The sequence below is a fragment of the Orycteropus afer genome, unplaced genomic scaffold, assembly GCF_000298275.1.
Source record: "Orycteropus afer afer isolate SDZICR_OR568_19922 unplaced genomic scaffold, OryAfe1.0 scaffold00101, whole genome shotgun sequence".
Lineage (NCBI taxonomy): Eukaryota > Metazoa > Chordata > Mammalia > Tubulidentata > Orycteropodidae > Orycteropus > Orycteropus afer.
In genome coordinates, this window is record NW_006921688.1 from 8,180,650 (window position 1) to 8,203,161 (window position 22,512).

A 22,512-nucleotide genomic window follows, 5' to 3' on the forward strand; every position below is an offset into this window, starting at 1 on the left:
TTCAAACCCACCAGTCACTCTTCGGAAGGAAAGTTGGGCAATCTACTTCCACAGTGATACCCCCTCAGAAACCCAAGGAGGGCTTGCTATGTGCTGGATCCAACTCAATAGCAGTGAGTTTGATTTTTTTTTTTTGGAATTTTCACAATGATATTTCTGTTTCATTGTATTCTTTAAAAATGCATGTATTAAGTGGCTTAGAAATATTATTTTTTGTTTTTAATATTATTCTCTCATTTCCACTTTATATTTCTGTCCACATTTTAACAAAGAAGGAATATGGTGATTACTGGGGTTACAGGTCCTTTATTCAATATAACAAATATAATTAACTTTTTATTTAAGGATTTTTTTTTAATTTATTTATCTAAATTATTAAATAACCATAAATAATCTCTCCAATGTCTTTAGTATGAATCAAAAATTCAACCACTGAAAATTAAATTTATCCTCATATTTTTATTTTGAGCACAGTATTTAATGAATAATCTGTTTCTTAAAAACACATTTCTAAAATGCCCTGTACATTTATATTGGCATAACTGCAAAACCTAGGCAGGAAATAGGATTAAAAATACATTTTGTGCAAAATAAAGGTCTGTTTTATTTTCCTATTAATAATAATTAAAAGATGATTCCATATCTGATCAATGAAAAGAATAGCCAAACTTCACATTTTTGTTATAATAAATCACTATCATCTTGGGTTAATTCATGAATATCAGTTTTTATGTTGGTTTAAATGAATAAATCACCTCAAAAAGACTGGAAAAATATTCAAACTTTTTTAAACAAAATAAAGGTTGTATCCAGTCACTGACTTGAGCAAGCTGACTTGAATTTCACACTTTGGTCCAAGGAAAAAACTTCTCAAAAATTACAATAAATTTTATCAAGGTTTGTGGTCCTGCCAGATGGAACCAGCCAGTTATGTTGCTGTGATTGCATACAATGTTGTAAAATAATGAGGTGGATGGAACCACAAAATGACACTGTTATATAGGAAAACAAACAAACAAACCATTGCTGTTGACTTGATTCTGACTTATCGTGACCCCATGCAATACATAGAAAAGCTGCTCCATGGCGATTGCTTGGCAGCCACAGTTACGGAAGCAGATCCCAGGCCTGCCTTCCGAGCACTGCTGGGTGGATTCAAACTGTGAACACCCAGGTTGGTCATCAAGCACAAAGGATTGGTGACAACTGAGAAACTGGCGTTGGCATAGAGTTGTTGGATCCACACTTAAGGAGCCCTGGTGATGCAAAAAGGAACTCTGAGGATGTAGTGGTTAAGGCATTTGGCTGGTGTTCTGGCTACCTAGCACCACTCTGACAAGAATATACCACAAATGGGATGACCTTAACAAACAGGAGTTTATTCTCTCACAGTTCAGAGGCTTTAAGTCTGAGTTCAAAGTGCCAGGCTCTAGGGGCTGGGTGAAAGTCCCTCAACTTTGGGGTCCAGCTCTGTCTCCTACTCCCAGCCCACTGGAGCTAGAGGCGGTTCTTCACTCAGACAGGTACTGGCTGCTGAGGCTGACAAACTCCAGGTTGACAAGTAAAAAAGGCACAGTCCCGAGGTTACCAAACCACACGGCAGACCATTAATTTAAGTCCATTTTAAGTCCCAAAGTCAGCAGAGCATGGCAGGATGCTGAACAATGGCACGGCTACATGCAGGGTCCAAGTGTGCCATAAGCTAGAGACCGTTCCCAAAGCTGCTACTTATATATGGGAAGCAGACCGCATACCCAAAGGTAGCTACTCAGCTGCTTGTGGTAGATCCCACCATGGAGTTGATTACCAGTCTCATCATGGGGAATATTACATCCAGCTGCCCAGCCACTCAACCAGGCCCAGCCAAGTTGACACACAAACTGAACTACCACAATTCCACCTCTTGTCAACGTGGCATCTGTACAGATCTCCATTGGGTAGAATCTGCACAGATCTCTCTCACTGGGTGGCTCCAGTCCCCTAGTTCCTCTAAGTGGCAACCTCACCCCCTTGGCCTGGCAGGCTCCGTTCCTCTCCCTCTTGGGCATGGCAGCCCCGGCCCCTCACTCTTGGGCAGCGGCTATGGCTCCATTCCACTGGCCCACATGAACGAGCAGCCCCACACTCCAGAACCAAGTTGGTGAAGGCCTGGCTCTTTGAAACCTAGGGGGCTGTGATGGTTCCACCCCAAAATGCTATGGTCCTAGCAGCTCTGCTTCCATTTCCTTGGTCTCTCCACTTCTGCCGATTAATGCTGAAGGCAACCCACTCTGCCAGAAATCTTCCTGCCGCCAAAGCACTTAGCTTTTTTGCTCCATGGGCCAGCTAACCTGCTATTCCATTTTATGCTGGCCTTTTCTATAAATTAATATCCAAAGGCAACCCACTCCACCAGGAAGCCACCTAACCAAAGCATCATGCTTTCTCCTCCGTGGGCTGGTAAGGCTGTCGCTGTCTCATGCTGGCTCTCTCTGCTCTGCTACTGCCGTCTCTCATGCCGGTCTCTGGGCTCTACTCCTGCCATCTCTCATGCCAGTCTCTTGCACTGCTCTTGATGTCTGTCATGCCATGTGCTGGGGTCTCTCTGCCGGGGTCTTGAGTCAAGGACGCACTCCACTCCTGTTTCCACATTTCAGGTATCTGTCAGAGCAGCACCCCCACTCTCCCGGTACCAAATTCTGTTCTGGCTACCTAGCGCCACTCTGACAAGAATATACCACAAATGAGATGGCCTTAACAAACAGGAGTTTCTTCTCTTACAGTTCGGAGGCTTTAAGTCTGAGTTCAAAGGGCCAGGCTCTAGGGGCTGGGTGAAAGCCCCTCAACTTTGGGATCCAGCTCTGCCTCCTGTTCCTGGCCCACTGGAGCTAGAGGAGTTTCTTCACTCAGACAGCTGCTGGCTGCTTTGGCTGAGAAGCCCCAAGGTTGACAAGTAAAAAGGCACAGTCCCAATGTTACCAAACCACATGCAGGCCATTAATTTAAGTCTATTTTAAGTCCCAAGGTCAGCAGAGCATGGCAGGATGCTGAACAACGACACAGCTACATGCAGAGTCCAAGTGTGCCATAAGCTAGAGACCATTCCCAAAGCTGCTACTTATACATGGGAAGAAGACCACATACCCAAAGGCAGCTACTGAGCTGCTTATAGTAGATCCTACCATGGAACTGATTACCAGTCTCATCATGGGGATATACTACATCCAGTTGCCCAGCCACTCAACCAGGCCCAGCCAAGTTGACACACAAACTGAACTACCACAGCTGGTAACCAAAAAGTTGGTAGTTCAAACCCACCAGCTACTCTGTGGAAGAAAGATGAGGCAGTCTGCTTCTGTAAAGATTTATAGCCTTCGAAACCCAATGGGGGGTGGTGGTGTTACCACGAGTCAGAATCTATTTGATGGCAGTGAGTTTGGTTTGGCATTGGTGGTACAGATGGTTAAGCTCTCGACTGCTAAGAAAAAGGTTAATGGTTTGAATGTACCTGAAGGCTCCGCAGGAGAAAGACTTGGAGATCTGTTCCCATAAACCTTCCATCCTAGAAAACCCCATGGAGCAATGTGCTCTGTCACATGAGATGGGTCAGATGCGTTGGAATCTGCTTCATAACATTCAGCCACAGGAACAACGAACCACACTCTAGCTCCTCACACTCTAGCTCCTCACACTCTAGCTCCTCACACTGCCTGACCTGCTTCTCTGGCAGACTAAAGCTTGAGTCTTAAATATAAAAGGGGAGTTTTGGTGGAACTGTTGTTAAGCATTTGGCTGTTAACCAAAAGGTTGGTTCGAACCCACCACTGCTCCATCAGAGACAGTGTGTTTCTGTGAAGATTTACAGCCTTGCAAACCCTATGAGCTAGTTCCACTCCATCCTAAAGGGTTGCTATGAGTAGGAGACTTGATGGCAGAGGTTTTTTTCTCTTTTTAATGTAGAAAACCATGGCCAAGCTTCTGCTACATTCTCAGATAGCGATGTGTGCCTGCTAAATAGAAGACATGGACATGAAAGAAAAAAATTCAAAAATGGCAGAAATATGCATTCAAGAGAAGAAAACTATACAAACTGGAAAAGAAAAGTAGGGGAGAAAAAAAAAGAGAAAAGAAGGAAAGTTACATTAATGTATTATTTCAGTCTTTCAATAGTAAAGTTTATCACAACACTGTAAGAAGGACACACTAATCTTGCTAAGTCCAACACTTAGAAATATCTTTTCATTTTAACGGAAACATTTTAATTGAAGAACTCATCAGGAGGTACGATTTTTTCATTCTTCAAAGGAAAACTTTGAAATCCTAGCTTATTTGTAGAGTTTAGAATTTATCGGCCTGACTTAGAAATAGGACCAGCATCTGGAAAATTGGAAACACAATGAGTGTAGCTGAGGCATGTTTGTGGTTTTCAATCTTTTCCACACTCATCTTCTGATGTGAGGCATTTTTTAGGTCAAAGTATTTCTCCAATTTGATGTTTTCCTTTGTCATTTTTATGTGCTCTCAAAATTGTAGTCCATTAGCTAAGGCATCCAGTACAAGGGACATCTGCCTTTCCTTTTCCGAACCTAAAAGCTATGATAGAGCATTTCAGTGTGTCTCTCTTCACTTTTGCCCTCACAGAAAAATATGTGCATTGGAGGGAGATCATTGCCAGAGGCCTTTGTTCTTGAAATCTGGAATAAAAACAAGATTTTGGGGAAAGGTGCTTTTTTTTTTTTTTTAGAACTGCCTCATAATCTGTAGCATGTTACAGATCACTGAATTATTTAAACATCTTTATCACAGCATTATCTGTCATTGCTCTCTTTCTTCTGCATGGACCAGAATGACTGGTGAAAGACTCTGTGTTCCCAAGTCACTGGAACACGTTCAGAATATAGCAGCTCCCCAGGAACCCCAACCCTTGTCACCAACAGTGAAACAAGCAGACACTGTGGTTCCTGATGTGATGTATGGCAACTTCAAACTGTCACCTGCAAAGCCCTCACCCATGAGGTTTGAACCCGAATCCAACCAAATCTCGAGTGCTCATGGGAAGCAGAGAGGAGAGAGAGCCAGTTAAACAGCATCTTAAGGAAGTACTCAGGTAAATGCTGAACCTGGTCTGGTCTACAGTTACTGCCACAGGTAACAGTACTAAGGATAATAATAATAATGAGACTGAAGACACCTAACCACCAAATGTAAGATGTGGACACTGTTTGTTTCCTTATGTGAATAGATAAACTGAAAAAAGACATTTTAAAGGTAACTGAGGACATGTGATTATCAGTTGAACATTAAATCATATTAAGGAATTATTATTAAAATTTTAGTGGTAATAATGATATTATGGTTGTATAAGAAAATGTTAATTTTTAGAGATGATGATGTGGTATCTGGCATTTACCATAAAATCTTTAAGAAGTAAAAAAGAAAGATTTCAGGCAAATGTGTAAAAATCTTGATAGTTTTCAATCTCATGACCAGTATACTTATGTGTGTGTCTGGAAATATTCTTAAATTCAAAGTTTTAAAAACAGGTGAAAAAATCTAACAAATTAAAAAATGTTATAAATTCACATAATCAGAGCAATCTGTTCTAACCAACCCCCCCCCCCCCCCCCCCGTGTTTAACTCTCCATTCAGAGCCTGCAAATCCCAGCACCAGGAAACCCCCCCACTCCTCCCCCTAGTGTTTAACTCTCCATTCAGGGTCTGCAAATCCCAGCACCAGGCAACCACGCAAGGGAGCGCCCTGGCCGGGTTACCTGACAGACTTTCAATGCATTCTGAACTGAAGCCTGATCTCCAATCTGCTGCTGTTGTTTTAGTTTCTTCTCCTGGGTTTCCAACCAAGTTTTCAGACACTGTACATTATTTTCATGTTCCGACCAAGATTCTAATAAGCCTTCCAACAGCTGGATCTGGACAAATGTAATGAAATGACATTTGCAGTTTTATTTGAAAATCAAATCATTCATAGGCTAATGACTCTAGCCACTATTTTCTCTAAGTTGAAGAATCTTTTTTGTATATTGTGGTAAAAAACATATTACAAAGCATTTGCCACTGTAACCGTTTTTAAGTGTACAATTCAGTGACATGAATAACATTCACCGTGCTGTGAGACCTTCATCACTGCTCATTTTCACATGTTTTTCATCACCTCTAAACAGAAACTCAGTCTCCCTTTCTAACTCTCCACTTCCCTCCTCCCCCAGCTCCTGGTAGCCACTAAGGAACCTGTATTGTTATGCATTTGTCTCTTCTAAGTATTTCATATGAGTGGGGTCACACAGTATTTGTCCTTCTGTGTCTGACCTATGTCACTCTGCATGTTGTCAAGGTGCATCCACATTCTGCTGTGCATCAGAACTTCATTTCCCTTCGTCGGTGAGTAACATTCCACTGTATGTATAGACCAGATGTTTTTTAATCCATTCGTTGACTGACAGACACTTGGGCTTTTTCCCAAATCAAGTATTCTTAAGATCCATTCTTTTGTATATATGAAAAAAGTACAACTGAATTGTATGAAGTCTGAATCAATGACTATTATTGGTAAGCAAATGCAGAACTTAAGTAAATCTGATGCAAAGGTAAAATAAATTAAGAAGGACTTTTTAAAACCTGAGACAACATAAAAGATAACTAAGAGCAGAGGGTCCGTAAGAAACAGTAATTAACAGGTCTCAGGACAGGAAGGTTGAGCAATCTACTTCCATAGTGATACCATCTTGGAAACCCAAGGAGGGGTCGCTATGAGTCAGGGCCAACTTGATGGCAGAGTTTGGTTGTTGTTTTAAGGGCAGTTTAGAGTGATGGCATAGCTTTGGTGGTGTTCTCGGAAGCATGCAAGTGCCCAGAAGAGTCACACTTCATGTGAAATGGTTTTTCTACATTTTTACATTTCATGCTACACAGGAGGCCTGTGTTCTTGGTATTTTTATGTAAGCAGAGACAGCAGCAGGCCACTTGGCTTACCTTTTCTGTTACTAGACTCTGAAGGATTTGCCAACTTTTATTCATTGCGCCAAGCTGCTCAGCAAAGTCAGTCTTATCACTCCGTTTACTTTCCACATCCTGACTGCTGATTTGTAGCACAGACTGGTTCACAAAATCTACTGTCAACTGTTTACAGTTAATGTCTATCTTAAAACCCTGAAAAAGGAGAGGAGGAGAACAAACCAAGGTCATACATATAAACGTCTTATTATTTTATCGGGAGTTAGAAAGCCTTAAGTAACCTTACCTATTAATATTATCACATCCATGACTTAGTCCAAATGGTACAATATGAGTATTAACATAGATGATTTTCAGAAGTTGACCCTCTCTCTAAATATGTATATGTGTATGTATAAGGAGTCCTGGTGGCACAGCACTTAAGTGCTCAGCTGCAAGTGAATGGTCAGCAGTGTGAACCCACCAGCCATTCTGCTGGAGAAAGATGTCTAACAATCTGCTCCCATAAAGAGCACAGCCTTGGAAACCCTATGGGACAATTCTACTCTGTCCTACAGGGTCACTATGAGTCAGAATCAATGGCTTATTTTTTTTTTTTCACTATATGTATGTGTATATACACAAAGAGCTCTGGTAGCATAGTGCCTAAGGCACTTGACTGCTAACCAGAAGGCTGGAGGTTCAAATCCACCAGCCATTCCTCGGAGGGAAGGTTGGGCAACCTACTTCTGTAGTGATACTGCCTTGGAAACCCAAGGAGGGGTTGCTATGAGTCAGGTCCGACTGGACGACACATAACAACAACAACAACATGTATACACACACACATACACACACATATACATGCATATATGTTGAAAGTGGTTAAGTGTTTAACTAATAGCTAAGGTTGGTGGTTCAAACCCATGCAGAAACACTTTGGAAGACAGACCTAGTGATCTGTTTCCACACAGCCTTGGAAACCCAAGGGAGCAGTTCTACTCTGTGCACATGAGGTTACCATGAATCGGAATCAACTTGACAACAACAAAGAGCAACATATACACACACTGATTTATATCCATGTGTATGTTTATATCCTAAGTAAAGGATGCAGAATCTGACAAGTTGCATAACCTCACTATAAAAATATTTATACTATTTTTCTAAATTGCACAAAATCTTATTCAGTATCATTTCTAATACTGGATGAGTTTTCTTTGCCTATAAGCAGGGATGCAATGTTCTTGTTGCTAGACACCTATGACCATAAATTCCAAGATCTGATGTCCATAATTTGACTTTTCAGATTTTCTCCAAGAAAGTGATTAAAAAATATGAATAGTTAAAAAACGAAATGTTTGCTTGCCTTGTATTTCTGGAGGTATTCCTGAATTGCTTTATAACCTATGGCATTTTTTATGTTCTCTTCGTCCTTTTGAATGACACTTTCCATTAGAGAGATCCAACTCATGATTTCAGTAATGGCGTGGCGTGAAGGCAGCTTGTCCATCTGGAGCTGTCCCAGTAGGAGATAGAGCAAGTCACAAGGGTTAAAATGCAAACCCAATTCTGCTAGGATAAAAATCCTACATTAATTCTGATTAATGTAGCAGCAGAGATGTTACCTGCTAATGTTTTTTTTGGGTCTCAATCCCATTAGATGCTTGAAATTAAACATTAGGCAAACATGGAATAACAATAAGAGTCATCTTATGTTCCCTTGACATCCAATACTATAAACATTGTATAAACATTAACTAATTAATCAAAACACCAGGGAGAAGAAAATATTACTCTTATTTTATAACTATTTTTATGAGTTAAAAAGAACTTAATGACAAAACATTCAACAGATGTATTTTATTAATTATCTTGTAAAATCTCTGTGTATTGTGAGTCAGAAATGTTAAAAGAAGAAAGAAAAATACCACACTAGGAGCTTTAATTTTCTAGATTTTTGGCACTCTAATATTTATTTCTAAAGACATAGCCAATTTCTTCAGCCTTGAACTAAAATATACTTAGAATTTGGAATCTTACCTAACATACGAAACATTTATGCAGATAATTACTAGGAATACACATTTGGAGGAACAAAAAGCAGTCATTTAAAATATTTATAGATCCACGTCTCCATGGTGCTTGAGGATATAGAGATGAATCGATGTGGTCCCTGCCCTCTAGGAATGCATAGATGCTGGTTAGGAAGGATGAGTCATGCACATTAAACACAGCAACCATTGTGCCTGGTACACAGTGATGACTGTCAAAGACATCGAGATAACATATCTGGGCACTCAGAGGAGGGAGGCATATTTCCAGACAATAGGAGTACTGACATTTATTGAATGCCTGCTGCTCTATTGTAGGTAAGATGATAGGTCTTTTAAATATATTATGCTACTAAATCTTCGTAACTACTGGCTTTTATGAGGAATGTGTAATTACCCACATTTTACCCATGAGAAAGTAGAAGTTTAAACAAGACCAGACAAAGATTCCAGCATCTGCACATGCACATGCGTGTGCGCTCACACAGCCTGCATGACAAAGAAGCCCCAGACATGGAGGAAATGTCATCCGAGGTAGGCTTTGTAGGACAGTCCCAGTTCATAGGCAACACCAAGGAAGAGAGAAAGCAAGAAGCAGCCCAAGCAAAGCTGATTAAATGTGAGCAAAATCAGATCCCTGTCCTTTAGAGTTAACAGAGTTGAAATCAGTTGCTACTAATTAAACTGACAATCACTTTTATACCTGGTGGAGCTTTTCCTGTACAACGGGAATCTCTGTCAGCAGAGCAGTCCACTGGCCGTCAATGTGGGACAGCTCTGAGCGCAGGGCAGCTGTGTCTACCTTCTTCAACCGGAGAAGCTGATTGCCAGTGCTCAGAACTGATGATTTCAGGGAAGACTTGGCGTCCACTTCTTTAGAAAACTCCTGAAACAAGTATTAATGCTTAAATCAGAATTAAGTAACTAGATGCTTCATTTAAGCAAAGAGACCAGCTGATCGCATACAGTACTTTTTTCTAGATCTCAGGAGGAGTTATGTTGAGCACTGCGGAGAGAAACAAAAGAAGAACATGCTCAAATGTGGGCTCGAATGAAAGCCAACTCAGAGGTCATGACCCAAGAATTACTTTAAAGAGGAAGGGTTGAACAGTTAGGTGGTATTATTTAAAATAATATTTGAACACACATTGGAAATCACCATTGACAAGTTATTACAGTTTACTTTATTAAGTATATCCATTGATGGATGATTTCCTGTTACTATTTTATGGGTCAGGAGTTATTTTTAAAGTCCTAAAAACAATAAAATAGAATAAAATGTGTTAGATTCTCAGGCTTACCAGGAAAGCGTTCAGATGGTCACGGACCATTTCCAATTCTTGTGGGACTGTCACAGATTGCTGGGCCCAAAATTCTAGCCTGTCTTTTGCAGATTGTAACCAATGGATTATAGCTGCAGATTCACTCTGATATCTGTAAGTATATTAATCTATTAAGTAAATACCCAATTCTCTGCTAACTGACACCATTCACCAATGCCAATGGTTTTAAAACAGGAGACAAGTTAGATTTAGGGGAAAAACGTATTAGGTTGACACTGTGAAATTCTTTTCTGTTAATATTTACTTCTTCATTAAGTCAGCCTCTCTGGTTTTAGCTTTCCTATCTCTAAACTGAAAATAAAAAATCTTTCTTCTATTCCTTCATATTGAGGCACTTTTGAAAAACAAAACCAGACTGATGGTTATAAAAGCTCTTTGAAAGAAAGATGGTGTAGAAATAGAACCGTGTGAAGATCAGCCCTCCACCTCCCCTGGACACTTCCTGTTGTCCTGGGGAATCTCCTCCTTAATACACATTTTCATACCTAGTTGTTAATAGGCAAAGAGATCTGGTGGCAAAACAGTTAAGTGCTGAGCTGCTCACTAAAAGGTTGGAGGTTAGAATCCACCCAGTGGCTCTGTAGGAGAACAAACCCTGTGATCTACTTCTGTGATGATTACAGCCAAGAAAACCTTAGGGGATGTTCCCCTCTGTCATATGGGGTCACTACGAGTCGAAATCGACTTGACAGCACCCAACAAAACAACAGTAACAACAAGCAAGAGAGAAAGATAACTACGTGATAACCAGCTTCCCTGCCCACTTTTTGTTGTTGTTATGTGCCATTGAGTCGGACCCAACTCATAGCGACCCCTTTGGGTTTCCAAGGCAGTATCACTACAGAAGTAGATTGCCCCATCTTCCTTCCAAGGAGTGGTTGGTGGGTTTGAACCGCCAGCCTTCTGGTTAGCAGTCAAGTGCCTTAGGCACTACCCTACCAGAGCTCCTTGCCCACTTTTAATAATATGTTTACACAATTGTACAGAATCCAAATGGGGCTTTGCATTTATCTTTATTTTCCAAACTATACAGTAAGTTCCTTGCAGGAACATCTCTTTTTCAATCCTGAACCTACTAATCTTATAAATACTCTGCATCACTCATCTAAAAATAGGAAAATGATCATTATGTTACCTCGTCCAGTGTTTCAGTATCGTTTCCAACCTGTGAAGTTCCTTGGCCACCTTGTTGGTGTTGGTCAGCCAGTGTTCGGCCAGATGACTGAGCTGGCCTTCCAGATCTGAGCAGCACACCGATATCAGAAGGCGTTTTCCATCATCCAACACTTGATATAATTTGGGCTGGTAGTCATTAAGGCTGGATTTTAAATGCTAAAAGAATTGAAATGATTCAGTTAGATGCTTGTGTAGTGGCATTTTTCTCCTTAGGATTATAATGTACTGACTGCCTACTGTGTTCCCATTATCCTTTCCTCAAACTTGAACTACGTGCATCCAAGGAATACTGAAAATTGTGAGATGTCACATTCAAGTATAGATTTTTCTCTCGCTTTTATTTATTTAGAAATAGTAGTAACTTTAGGTGCCTTTAAAATTGTCAAATTATAATTATTTCAAGATTAATGCAATTATCAGCCTATGTATAGAAAATGATTGGTGGAAGCTAAATTTTCAAAAGGAGAGCTTTCATTGAAGAAAAAAAAAAGTTAAACGCATTATAAAGCAAGGACTCTATCTTCTTTTGTGAATTTCAACCATATAAACAACTGAAAAAATATATGTAAGCACTTAATAAAATACTTAATCACCAGTTTGTTTAGATTCTGTGGAAACTACTGGAAAGTTCCCCGTAGGAAATGTGGCAGTTTTAACACCGTGATGCTGTTACCATGCTGACCTGATAGAGTGTTATCCGGTCAATGAGCCTGTCCTCGCTCTCCTCCACCAAACCCACGCTCGGAATGCTATTCTCCACCACTTCCAGTTGTCTGCTGAGCTCCTGGTGGTCCTCATCCAGCCGGGACCATGTCTAGAAATCCAATGTTTAGAATGTGAGCTAAAATATCCTCATTAGGGGGAGGTATTCATCTTGGTATGCAAAATATGCACTTCACAGATTCTCTTTACAGTTATGGGGGGTTTTTGGATTTGGAGATGTCCTTTGGGAAGTGAAAGATGGCTTTGAAGGAAGTGATGAGATGGTAATCTTGACAAGTGTTGAGTGGACTTTGGCTTCTACAACTAACTAACTGGCTGGCTGTAGAGTGTGGGCAGGTTACTAAACTCCTCTGAATCTCATTATCAACATGTCAAAAATGGAGATAACGTTTGCCTGAGGCATTGTGTTCTTGCAAGTAACTATCAAATGGGATCAAACTGACAAGAGCAACTCAAAAGGTTAGATAGGAAGCTTAAGGGCAGTGAGTTTATGTTAATGGGGGAACATGAATAATTTGGTGAAGGAAGGTGAGAATGGTTGAACAATTTGGAGAATGGAATCAATATTAATGGGCTGTACGTGTAGAAATTTTTAAATTGGTGTATTGCTGTCTATGTTTTCAAAAGTAACAAATAGTTTTAAAAAATGAGGATCATGATAATGATCTTCTCTATTATGAGGATTAAATGGAATCACTCACGCTGCACACCTGGAACACAGCGGGTATCAGATGAACTGGTATACCCCACTTTTCAAAAGTTCACTTTCCACCACTTCACTTTTAAGAAAGTCCTGCGTTAGTACCTGTTTCCACTAACTGAAAGAAATCTGAAGAGGATTTTTGCTTTTATTTAAAAAAAAAGGTGGGAACCATTCTGTGTGTGCTTCGCAGCGAGCCGTTAAAGAGGCCGTGCATACCCCACCCAGCCAGAGTGGCATCGGCAAGCTCCTTCCCAGGAGCCGCACTGCACACTCTTGATTTCTACTTTCTGTAGGCCGTGCATTCACCATTATCATTCTTGCAGTCACTCTATGTTAGTTCTGTTTTTTGGCTCAGGCATAATTTGGCATGATTTAGTAGGCTATTTCTTGGGTCTGGGAACAAACATTTTTCCCATATAAATTAATGGTCACTGGTTCTTCACTTTACAGCATCTCAGCTTACACAAGTTTTCATAGCAACACTCTACTTTTGGATAGTGAGGGAAACCTATACACTGATTTCATTCTATACCTCGGGAATGACAAACACGTGACTTAAATAAAAGGCATGTGCATGCCTGCTTGCTTCATTTCACGCAGCAAGTGAAGTAAATACATCATATTGTAAAATAAAACAGAGACATTAAAAACATGTATGTAGGGTATAGACATTCTATGAAGGAGAAACTCAAATTACTTATTCTTAAATTCAGATTTTTTTTTTCCATTTTAAACTGGAAAGTCTTTTATTTATTTATTTATCTATTAACTTTTTCTTGTGATTTGAGTGAAAATTTACAGGGATTGGTTTTCCTCTGAACATTTCACATTTTGTTTTGTGACACTGACTGCAGTCCCCACAATGTAACACCACTCTTCCCACTGCCTCCCTGTGGTAATTATTTCCCTTTGTCCTTGTGTCCTACCCCCTCCTGTCTTCTGAACTTCATCCCTGGGCAAATGCTGCCTTCTGATCTGGACCGGCTGATTGTTGTAAGGAGTGTGTTATCACTCACTCACCAGGCCTGCCCATTGCTTGGCTGAGCCTCAAGTTGAGTGGAAAGTCTTTTTTAATGATAGTTTATCTCAAGGGTCAGAAGATTTTCAGTATGTGTATGTGCTCATCTGAGTGTGCAGCTGGAGAGGCAAAAAGCATAACAGTTGAGACCCAGCCTTTCACCAGCATATTTATTCAAAATCTATTGCCGGAACTACTCTCGGCCTAAAGATTTAGCAGTGAGTAAAACAGACAACAATCACTGCCTTGCGAAACTATCCTGCATGATCCTGCAATGGTCGATACATGACCACAAGCATTTGTCAAAACCACAGGGGTGTACAACCCAAAGAGTTAACTGTGGACTTCAGTTAATACTATGCATTGGGTCATCAATTGTAACAAATTCAGCACCCACATGCAAGACATTACTATTGAGAGAAACTGTACAGAGGGAGAGGGGCATATGGGAATTCTCTTCTATGCTTTCTGTGCAATTTTTCTGTACACCTAAAACTGTTTAAAAGTCAAGTTGTACAGGAAAGTATAGCCCTATGTTCATGGGGCTTATATTCTAGTGAGAGGAGACAGATGATCAATAATAGACTTAAAAAGACCAGTAACTTGTACGGTATATTAGAAAGTGCTAGTGACCTGGGAAGGAGCTCTGGTGGTGCACTGATTAAGGCATTTATTTGGCTGTTAACCAGAAAAGGTCAGTGGTTCAAACACACCGGCTGCTCTGTGGAAGAAAGCTGAGACAGTCTGCTTTCATAAAGATTTGCAGACTTGGAAACCCAAAGGGGGTCACTCAGTCAGAATCTACTAGATGGCAGTCAGTCTGGGTTTTTGGTTTAGTGATCTGGGAAAGAAAAGAGGAGTTGAGGGTGGCAGAAAGTATGCCCACGTGTGCGTGCTGGGCTGTGCGTTAGATGAGGTGCTCAGCTGGGCCCCAGTGAGAAACACCCATTCAGGCCATGGAATCAGACTGACATGGGTTTGATTCCTAACTCTGCCACCATGTAGTCATGTGCCTTGGTAAGAAGTGGTTCTGAACCTCATCTCTGAAACAGAGATTCACACCACCATCTTCGAGGGTTAGATGAAGATGAGAGAGAGACATGAATATCAATATCGAAGTCTGGTCAGAGTGCTGGCATATCAATAAATACTTACTGTTCTCACAAAGGTTTCAAGCATTAAAGATAAAAGTCTCTCCAAAATGAGAGTTCACTGGGGAATTCCATGTCTGAGGAATTTGAGGGGCTAGCTAGCTATGATAATACTGGCCCAGGGAAGAAAACATTTAGTGAAATGTAAATATGACCTCTAGTTAATCTTGGTTGTTGCTGTTGTGCCGTCAAGTCAGACACAAATCATAGCGACCCCTCCTTGGGTTTCCAAAGCAGTATCACTATGGAGGGAGCTATGGTAGCATAGTGCCCAAGGCACTTGACTGCTAACCAGAAGGCTGGCAGTTCAAACCCACCAGCCACTCCTCAGAAGGATGATGGGGCAATCTACTTCCGTAGTGATACTGCCTTGGAAACCCAAGGAGGGGTCGCTATGAGTCAGGTCCAACTCAATGGCACATAACAGCAACAACAACAATCACTGTGGAAGAGATTGCCCAACTTTCCTTCCAAGGAGTGGATGTTGGGTTTGAACCACCAGCCTTCTGGTTAATAGTGCCTTAGGCACTATGCTACCAGAGCTCCTAGCAGTTAATCTTGGTAGGGCTGATAATGTCAGTGGGGAAAGACAAGAAAGGGAGATAAGAAAGGGGAGAGGGATTTGAGTAAGAAGAGATGGTTGTAATTCTGGAAACTTTCAAGGAAAACAAGAACGAGAAAAAAGGAGCAGTCTGGGCGAGTGAGCTAGTTCCTAAGGAAAGGAGGGGACAGTTCTGTGTGATGCCTTAGGTTTACACAGGCTTTGAGAGCTATCAGTAAGCCTCCATCGAGCTGCTACTCTGACCAAGGTCACATACTTGTGGTGAACCTGGAACTCAAGCCAAGTCTGTTTGACTCTAGGGCCAAGACAAACCAAAGCCACTGCCATTGAGTCCATTCTGACTCATGGTGACCCTACAAAGTAGAACTGCCCCATTGGGTTTCTAAAGCTCTGGTGGCAGAGTGCCTAAGGCATTTGACTGTTAACCAGAAGACTGGCAGTTCAAACCCACCAGCCACTCCACGGAAGGAAGATTGGGCAATCTACTTGCGTAAAGATTTACCACCTCAGAAACCCAAAGGAGGTCACTATGAGTCGCAATAAACTTGATGGCAGTGAGTTTGGTTTGGTATCTTGAATCTTTATGGAAGCAGACTGCCATATCTTTCTCACATGGTGTGGCTGATGGTTTCAAACTGCTGACCTTTTGGCTAGCAGGCAAGCACTTAACCACTGTGCCATCAGGGTGCCTGCTTCTAGGGCACTAGCTCAGGGGCTCACAAACTTCTGTCAAGGGCCAGATAGTAAATAATTTCAGCTTTGCAGACCATATGCCTCTGCTCCAATAACCTCGCTCTGTGTTGTAGAGTGAAAGCAGCCAGATAATGCATTAATGATAAACCCATATATGTTCCAGCAACACTTTTTTTTTTTTTTTTTTTTAAATAAAAACAGACAGTGGGCCACATTTGGCCCACAGGCCAATCTTGTTCTAGTTATGGGCCTTGGTTACAGATGACATCCCTTGTTCTCATGTATAAGACATTGTGTATAAGAGCTAACATACCAAATACTGTCTGCTTCTCTGTAAAAGTTTCCACATTGCATTCTGAGTTTTCGTCGTTTGCCTCTAGCCCCACTCTTGCCCCAGACTGCATGGTGTCTCAGGACAGGGTCCTAGGCACAGTCAGGTTTCCAGTGCCTTGTATTAAAAAAAACCAAAAACCTAACTCACTGCCATGGAGTCGATTCTGACTCAGAGCAATGCCTATTGGGTTTCTGAGGTGGTACATCTTTATGGAAGTAGATTGCCCCATCTTTCTTCCATGGACCAGCTGGTGGGTTTTAACCACCATCTTTCCGGTTAGCAGTCAAATGTCTTAGGCAATGTACCACCAGAGCTCCTTACATAGTGCTCCTTGTATAGTGGCTGGCAAACTAGTGGCAGCTTGGTAAATGCTGAGTGAATGGATGCTTGATAGAATGAGAGTGATGACGAAAGAAGCTAATGGATTTTCACAACATCCTTCTGGGAGAGTGCAGACTGTAACTTCATGGCAAGGTGGAACAGTGGCAAATGGCTTCTAAATCTGAACCTAGGTTTTTAAACCTCAAGTCCAAAGTTCTTTCCTTACACTTCTACATCTTCAGCCTGTAGATCCCAGAGGCTCAGACCTAGGGGGCTTAGTTCTGGCTGCCGGGCCCTAGTGACAGCTCTTATTTTAAGAGCAACTGCCTTCTGCACAGACCCAGGGATAGGTTTCTACACTGTTCATTCTCTTAAATAGGCTAGCATGAGAGTACCAAGACTCAACATCTCTCGCTGCAAAGTCTGAAGTCAGTATTCACCGAGCTGACTTCACTACGGCACAGCGCATATCCAACTGTGGATACAAACCACAAGAGCTACAAGGTCACAAAGAAGAACAGGAGAACTCAGTGCTGAGTCACAGAGACAGCGAGCTCCAAGGTGACACGAGACCAATGGCCTGAGTGCGCATGTCTTGCCTTAATGGTCCATTGTGCAACAGGGAGTCTGCAGCAGGCAGGATGTCATAGCGACAGTCTTACCTCCAGAACGTACTCCAGCTCCACGCCCCTCTTGTGAGCCTGCTTCAGGACAGCGGAAGCCTGAGCCATCAGTTCTGTGTGGAATTGAGTTTCCTTTAGGACTGCAAAGCTGATTATCTTTCTGAAGAGGGTTTCAGTCAAGATCATATGAGATTCCAGGCCCTGAAAGTATTCCTGCAATTTTTCAAGTAGAAAGAGGTCAGCAACTCATTTATCTACTACCTCCTGTCCAAACTGCTTCAAGGGCAAAGGCTGACAAGAACTCTGTGAAGACAGGAGAGATGCCATCCCATTCCTGCTCCCTCTACCTCACCCCCGGGGCTCTTCACTTCTAGCAGAGAATGGGGGCTCTGGTCTCCTCACTCTGCTGTGCCACATACACCGCCTCCCCAAAACGAAGCTCTTTGTAAGCTACCAGCTGCTAAAAAGCTCTGTTGCCCTCTCAACATCTGGCCTGCTATATTCTTCCAATTGCATCTCTCACTAACCCCACCATACAAACTGGCCCCATCGTCCCTTGAACACATCAGCTCCCTTGGCCCATCTAGGGCCTGTGCTCAGACTCTGTCCTCATCTGACACATTCAATGGCTTTGCTTCCTCCACAGCTGGACTGGGGCCCAGCTTCTGAACTCCCAGGGCATTTGCTCTGCTGATTACTCACTCGAGCAGAGCTGGGCATGCACCACTGCTATTACATCGTTTTTCATTTCCTTCCTATCAGAGCCACCCACAACAGAACTGCACTCCTTGTGTAACCCCATAAAGGTTCTTGAAATGTTAGTTTTCATGTGTAAAAGGCCCCAGAGGATGAGGATGGTGTCTATCACACTTCCTTTTCCCAACCCCATTTAGAAAATTGAAGGTCTGGGACTTTACAATAATAGCTGGTACTCACTGTGTACTTACTATTTGCTGGGCACTCCTTAAACACTTTACCACCTGATTAACTCATTATCCTTGTAACAAGGATTTCCCACTCAATGGATGGGGACATGGAGCCATCAAGTTTATGTAACAAGTCCACAGTCAAACAGTTAGTAGAGGCAGAACTGAGATTTGAATCCGGTTAGTGGTCGCTATGAGTCGAGGCCGACTCAATGGCAAATAACAATAACAACAGTGCAGCTGTAAAGAGTCCCACCCACTGCTGTAGAGTCCACTGCCACTCATGGAAACCCTGTATGACAGAGTAGAACTGCCTCATTGGGTTTCCAAGGCTGTAAATCTTTATGGAAACAGACTACTTTATCTTTCTCCCATGGAGCAGCTAGGGGTTTTCAGCTCCCAACCTTTTAGCAACCAAGTGTGTTAAGCACTGTGACACCAGTGCTCCTTCCACAAAGACTGCAGCCTTGGAAATTCTATGGGGCAGTTCTGCTCTGTCCTACAGGATCATTAAGACTTGAAATCAACTTGGTGGCAAGGGAGTTTTTTGTTGTTAATGTGGCCCTGAATGGTGGAAAGAGTTAACACACATGGCTGCCAATCAGGAGGCTGGAGGTGTGAGTCCATCCAGAAGAACCTACAAGGAAAGGCCTGGTGATCTCCTTGTGCAAAATCAGCCACTGAAACCCCTACGGAGCACAGTTTTACTCTGATGCACATGGAGTTGTCATGAGTGGAGAGGACTCCACAGCCACTGGGTTGGTTTTTGTGTATCTGTGATCCCAGCTGCACAGTGGAGTCCCTCTCAGATAACGGTGTGGTCAGAAGCTAGAATCATTCTTGTTAACTGCCAATTGTTATTTCATAGAATCTCACAGTTGGAAGAGATCATGGTGGTTATCTAACTGGAACCTCCACCCCAAGCTGAGATTCTCCCCAACAGACTCGCCAGACATCTCATGGGCAATGCCATCATCTCATCAGCGGCAGCCCGGTCTTTTGAGAGTTCTTCTCCCATTGAGCTTTAGTTCCTTGTTATTTATACTCATTGATCCTAGTTTTCCCTTGGGAATAACTCAGAATGAGCTTTTATTACTATGCACAAGAACTTGAGACAAACCAGCTGTGAGCTTGAAAGCAATGTTTTTGAAGCCAAATGATAAGGCTTTAATAAATCATAAACTTTTGGGCAAAAACCTCTGGGAAAAACAGCATGAAACACAATTAAAAAAAAAAAAAAAATCCACCTTTATAAGTCACCAGAGGTCTACATAATGGCAGGAGATGTTAACCATCTATAACCCTATGGGTTTTTTAAGTTTCCCTGCAGCAAATTCCCACAGTCTGGAAGGCTGCGTTTCTGGAGGCAGAATTGCACTTTGCAGAACCACTGCTAATAAAGCAAGAGTTACTGTTCGTATGTTTAACTGACATATCCTTACTAAGGAATAGTGTCTGCCTTGAGCTGGGTTTCAGCATACATAGGGTGAGGGCCATGTGGGTTTCCAAGTGTGATTATGCAGTCTTTTACATTACAAAGAAACTCTGATGCCTATAGCAATTATGTTGTTGTTGTTGTTGTTGTTATTTGCCGTCCACTCACAGCGACCCCTCCTTGGGTTTCCGAGGCAGTATCACTACGGAAGTAGGATTGCCCAACCTTCCTTAATATGTAATTCCCTTAATTCTCAAAAGAGCTGAAGGTTCCAGTAACAGACACAGGCCCAACTGAGGGAGAGTGGGCAGCTCTGCCTTCCCATAACACAGTGGGGAGTCTGTGGCTGGGACAATTGAAGCATGGAGAATGCCTACAACTAGACAAACAGGTGAGTGTATAGGATGTATAAGAAAGAAGCAGACTTGGGCACAGAGCTGAGCTCCTTTACATGAGTCAGAGTTCCCCTTTGATTGTAGTTTTTGAAGCAAGAAATCCTGTCTAATAGCAGTGAGGAATGGATCATTAAAATGACTGGTGAGGTAGACTTTCTTTTTTAATTTACAAAATTTTAATTCACTAAAAAGGATCTTTAGAATTTCTCCATGGTATTCAATGCCAGTGGGTTTGAAGATACATTTGCTGACGATTGTCGAGAGTAACATGTACAAATGTAAGTTTATAAAATATGGAGAGTATCAGGCTTCATTAAATATGCATCAGGGAGTGAGAACATGCCTTTCACACAGACCTCGCTTTCCCTTTAATTTTCTCTTTCATTCTTTTTTTTTTTTTTTTACCTTATGTTTGTCCAGCAGTTGTTGGACTTCTTCTTTGGAAGCCACGATGATTTTCTGGTCACCTGCCATCTTCTCTCGCCCAGTGTCCAGCAGGTCAGCCAGATCTTGCAGGGCCCTCTCATACTGACTTTTGAGGGCAAGATTCTGGTTCAGCCCACTCCGCCGGGAGCCAATGGTCACCATCAACTCATCATACATGTCCTGGGAAATAACAACAGCAACTCTCACTCTCAGCCCAGGTGCTGGCACCTCTCTAAAGGCAGGTTAGCGGCCAAGGCCGTGGTCAAACCAAAGCAGTTCCTTCAGGTCCTGCCCTACGTGGGCTCTCTGAATGTAAGTCATCTGATAGCTTTCACATGAGTCTCAACTTTGGAAACTTCTTTGTAAAAGATAGGCTTGATATCCTAACATGGCAAAGGGTATGCAAACATGTTGCCTGGAAATGGCTCAGGAGTTAGATTTAACAACTGTCTGAGCCAGGATGTCGATAATTTATAGTGAGATGTGGGGTTAAAATGTTGAAAGCTTGTTTATGTGGCTGAGGGAGATACCACAGAAAATGTAATTCCAATTTGTATAATGCTATCAAAAGTTTCTATCATTTCACCCTAATTGAATAGAGAGCATCCCTAATGCTTTGTCTGCTAAGTAATAATCTGATTTTGGACTATTATTCAAAGAAAGAGCTAAAGCAACAGAGGAGTTTAATGAGAAAGAGACTTTAAGGCTTAAGGAGGCAATGTTTTTGCCAAATGTGGTGGAGTAAATACCTATTTAAACTGGAAAGACATGTTAGGAGATGATGATACTTGAAACACAAAATTTATTTGAAGCATATGGACCTGATTAAATGTATCATATTAAAATTGGCCAAAATGGCTCAATCTGGAAAAGTTCAACTTTAATGCCTGTTTTCAACTATGATGTTTGCCTCCAACACCTGAAGCTTCAGTACTGTCGGAAAACAATTAATAAAAGTACGAAGTGGGGGTGGAGGGCTTAATGCATCATGAAATGTTAGAAAAAGGAATGATGAGGGTAAAATGAAAATAAAAGCTCTTCTGTGTTGTTGTTGTTATGTGCCGTCGAGTCAGACCCGACTCATAGCAACCCCTCTTTGGGTTGCCGAGGCAGTATCATTATGGAAGTAGATTGCCCAACCTTCCTTCTGAGTACTGGCTGGTGGGTTTGAACCGCCAGCCTTCTGGTTAGCAGACAAGTGCCTTAGGCACTATGCTACCAGAGCTCCTAGCTCTTCTGTGTGTAAGAACTATATTATTTTCTCAAAAGGACTTGTGACTTTGCACTGGAGACACTGTTGTGGTACTTAGCTGCCACTGGGTCAGTTCCTGACTCTTGGGGACCTCATGTGTTACAGAGTTGAACTGCTTCACAGGGTTTTCTTGGCTGCAGTGTTTATGCAATTCACCAGGCATTTTTCTGAAAAGCCAGTGGGTGGGTTCCAACCGCCAACCATAGGGTTATAGCCAATCACAAATGACTGACCCACCCAGGCTCCTGGACTCATAATATTCACTCACTAGTAGCAATGAGGCGTGTGGAAAAAATTTAATTTGTGTGTGTCACTGTACACATTTTTTGCTTAATATATATCTGTGTTGCCAATCAGATACTAAACTTAGTCTAACGTTTCAGCATCTTCCTGCCATCCCAATATTAGATTCCTGTCTGGGAATCAGATCTAGAAAAGCAAATAAATTAG

At 41.9% G+C, this 22,512-nt stretch overlaps 1 protein-coding gene across 1 annotated transcript in view; it reads right to left on the bottom strand.

Annotated features, from left to right (window-relative positions):
• SYNE1 (spectrin repeat containing nuclear envelope protein 1) overlaps positions 1-22,512 on the bottom strand; it is a 578,063-nt gene that overhangs the window by 167,248 nt on the left and 388,303 nt on the right. Inside the window, exons 101-109 of the mRNA XM_007943230.2 lie at positions 20,790-20,990; positions 17,668-17,841; positions 12,183-12,314; positions 11,460-11,656; positions 10,283-10,415; positions 9,685-9,867; positions 8,297-8,446; positions 6,967-7,143; positions 5,751-5,906 (exon numbers count right to left, since the gene is read on the bottom strand). Coding sequence (XP_007941421.2) covers positions 5,751-5,906; positions 6,967-7,143; positions 8,297-8,446; positions 9,685-9,867; positions 10,283-10,415; positions 11,460-11,656; positions 12,183-12,314; positions 17,668-17,841; positions 20,790-20,990 — 1,503 coding nt within the window. The remainder of the gene's footprint in view (positions 1-5,750; positions 5,907-6,966; positions 7,144-8,296; positions 8,447-9,684; positions 9,868-10,282; positions 10,416-11,459; positions 11,657-12,182; positions 12,315-17,667; positions 17,842-20,789; positions 20,991-22,512) is intronic.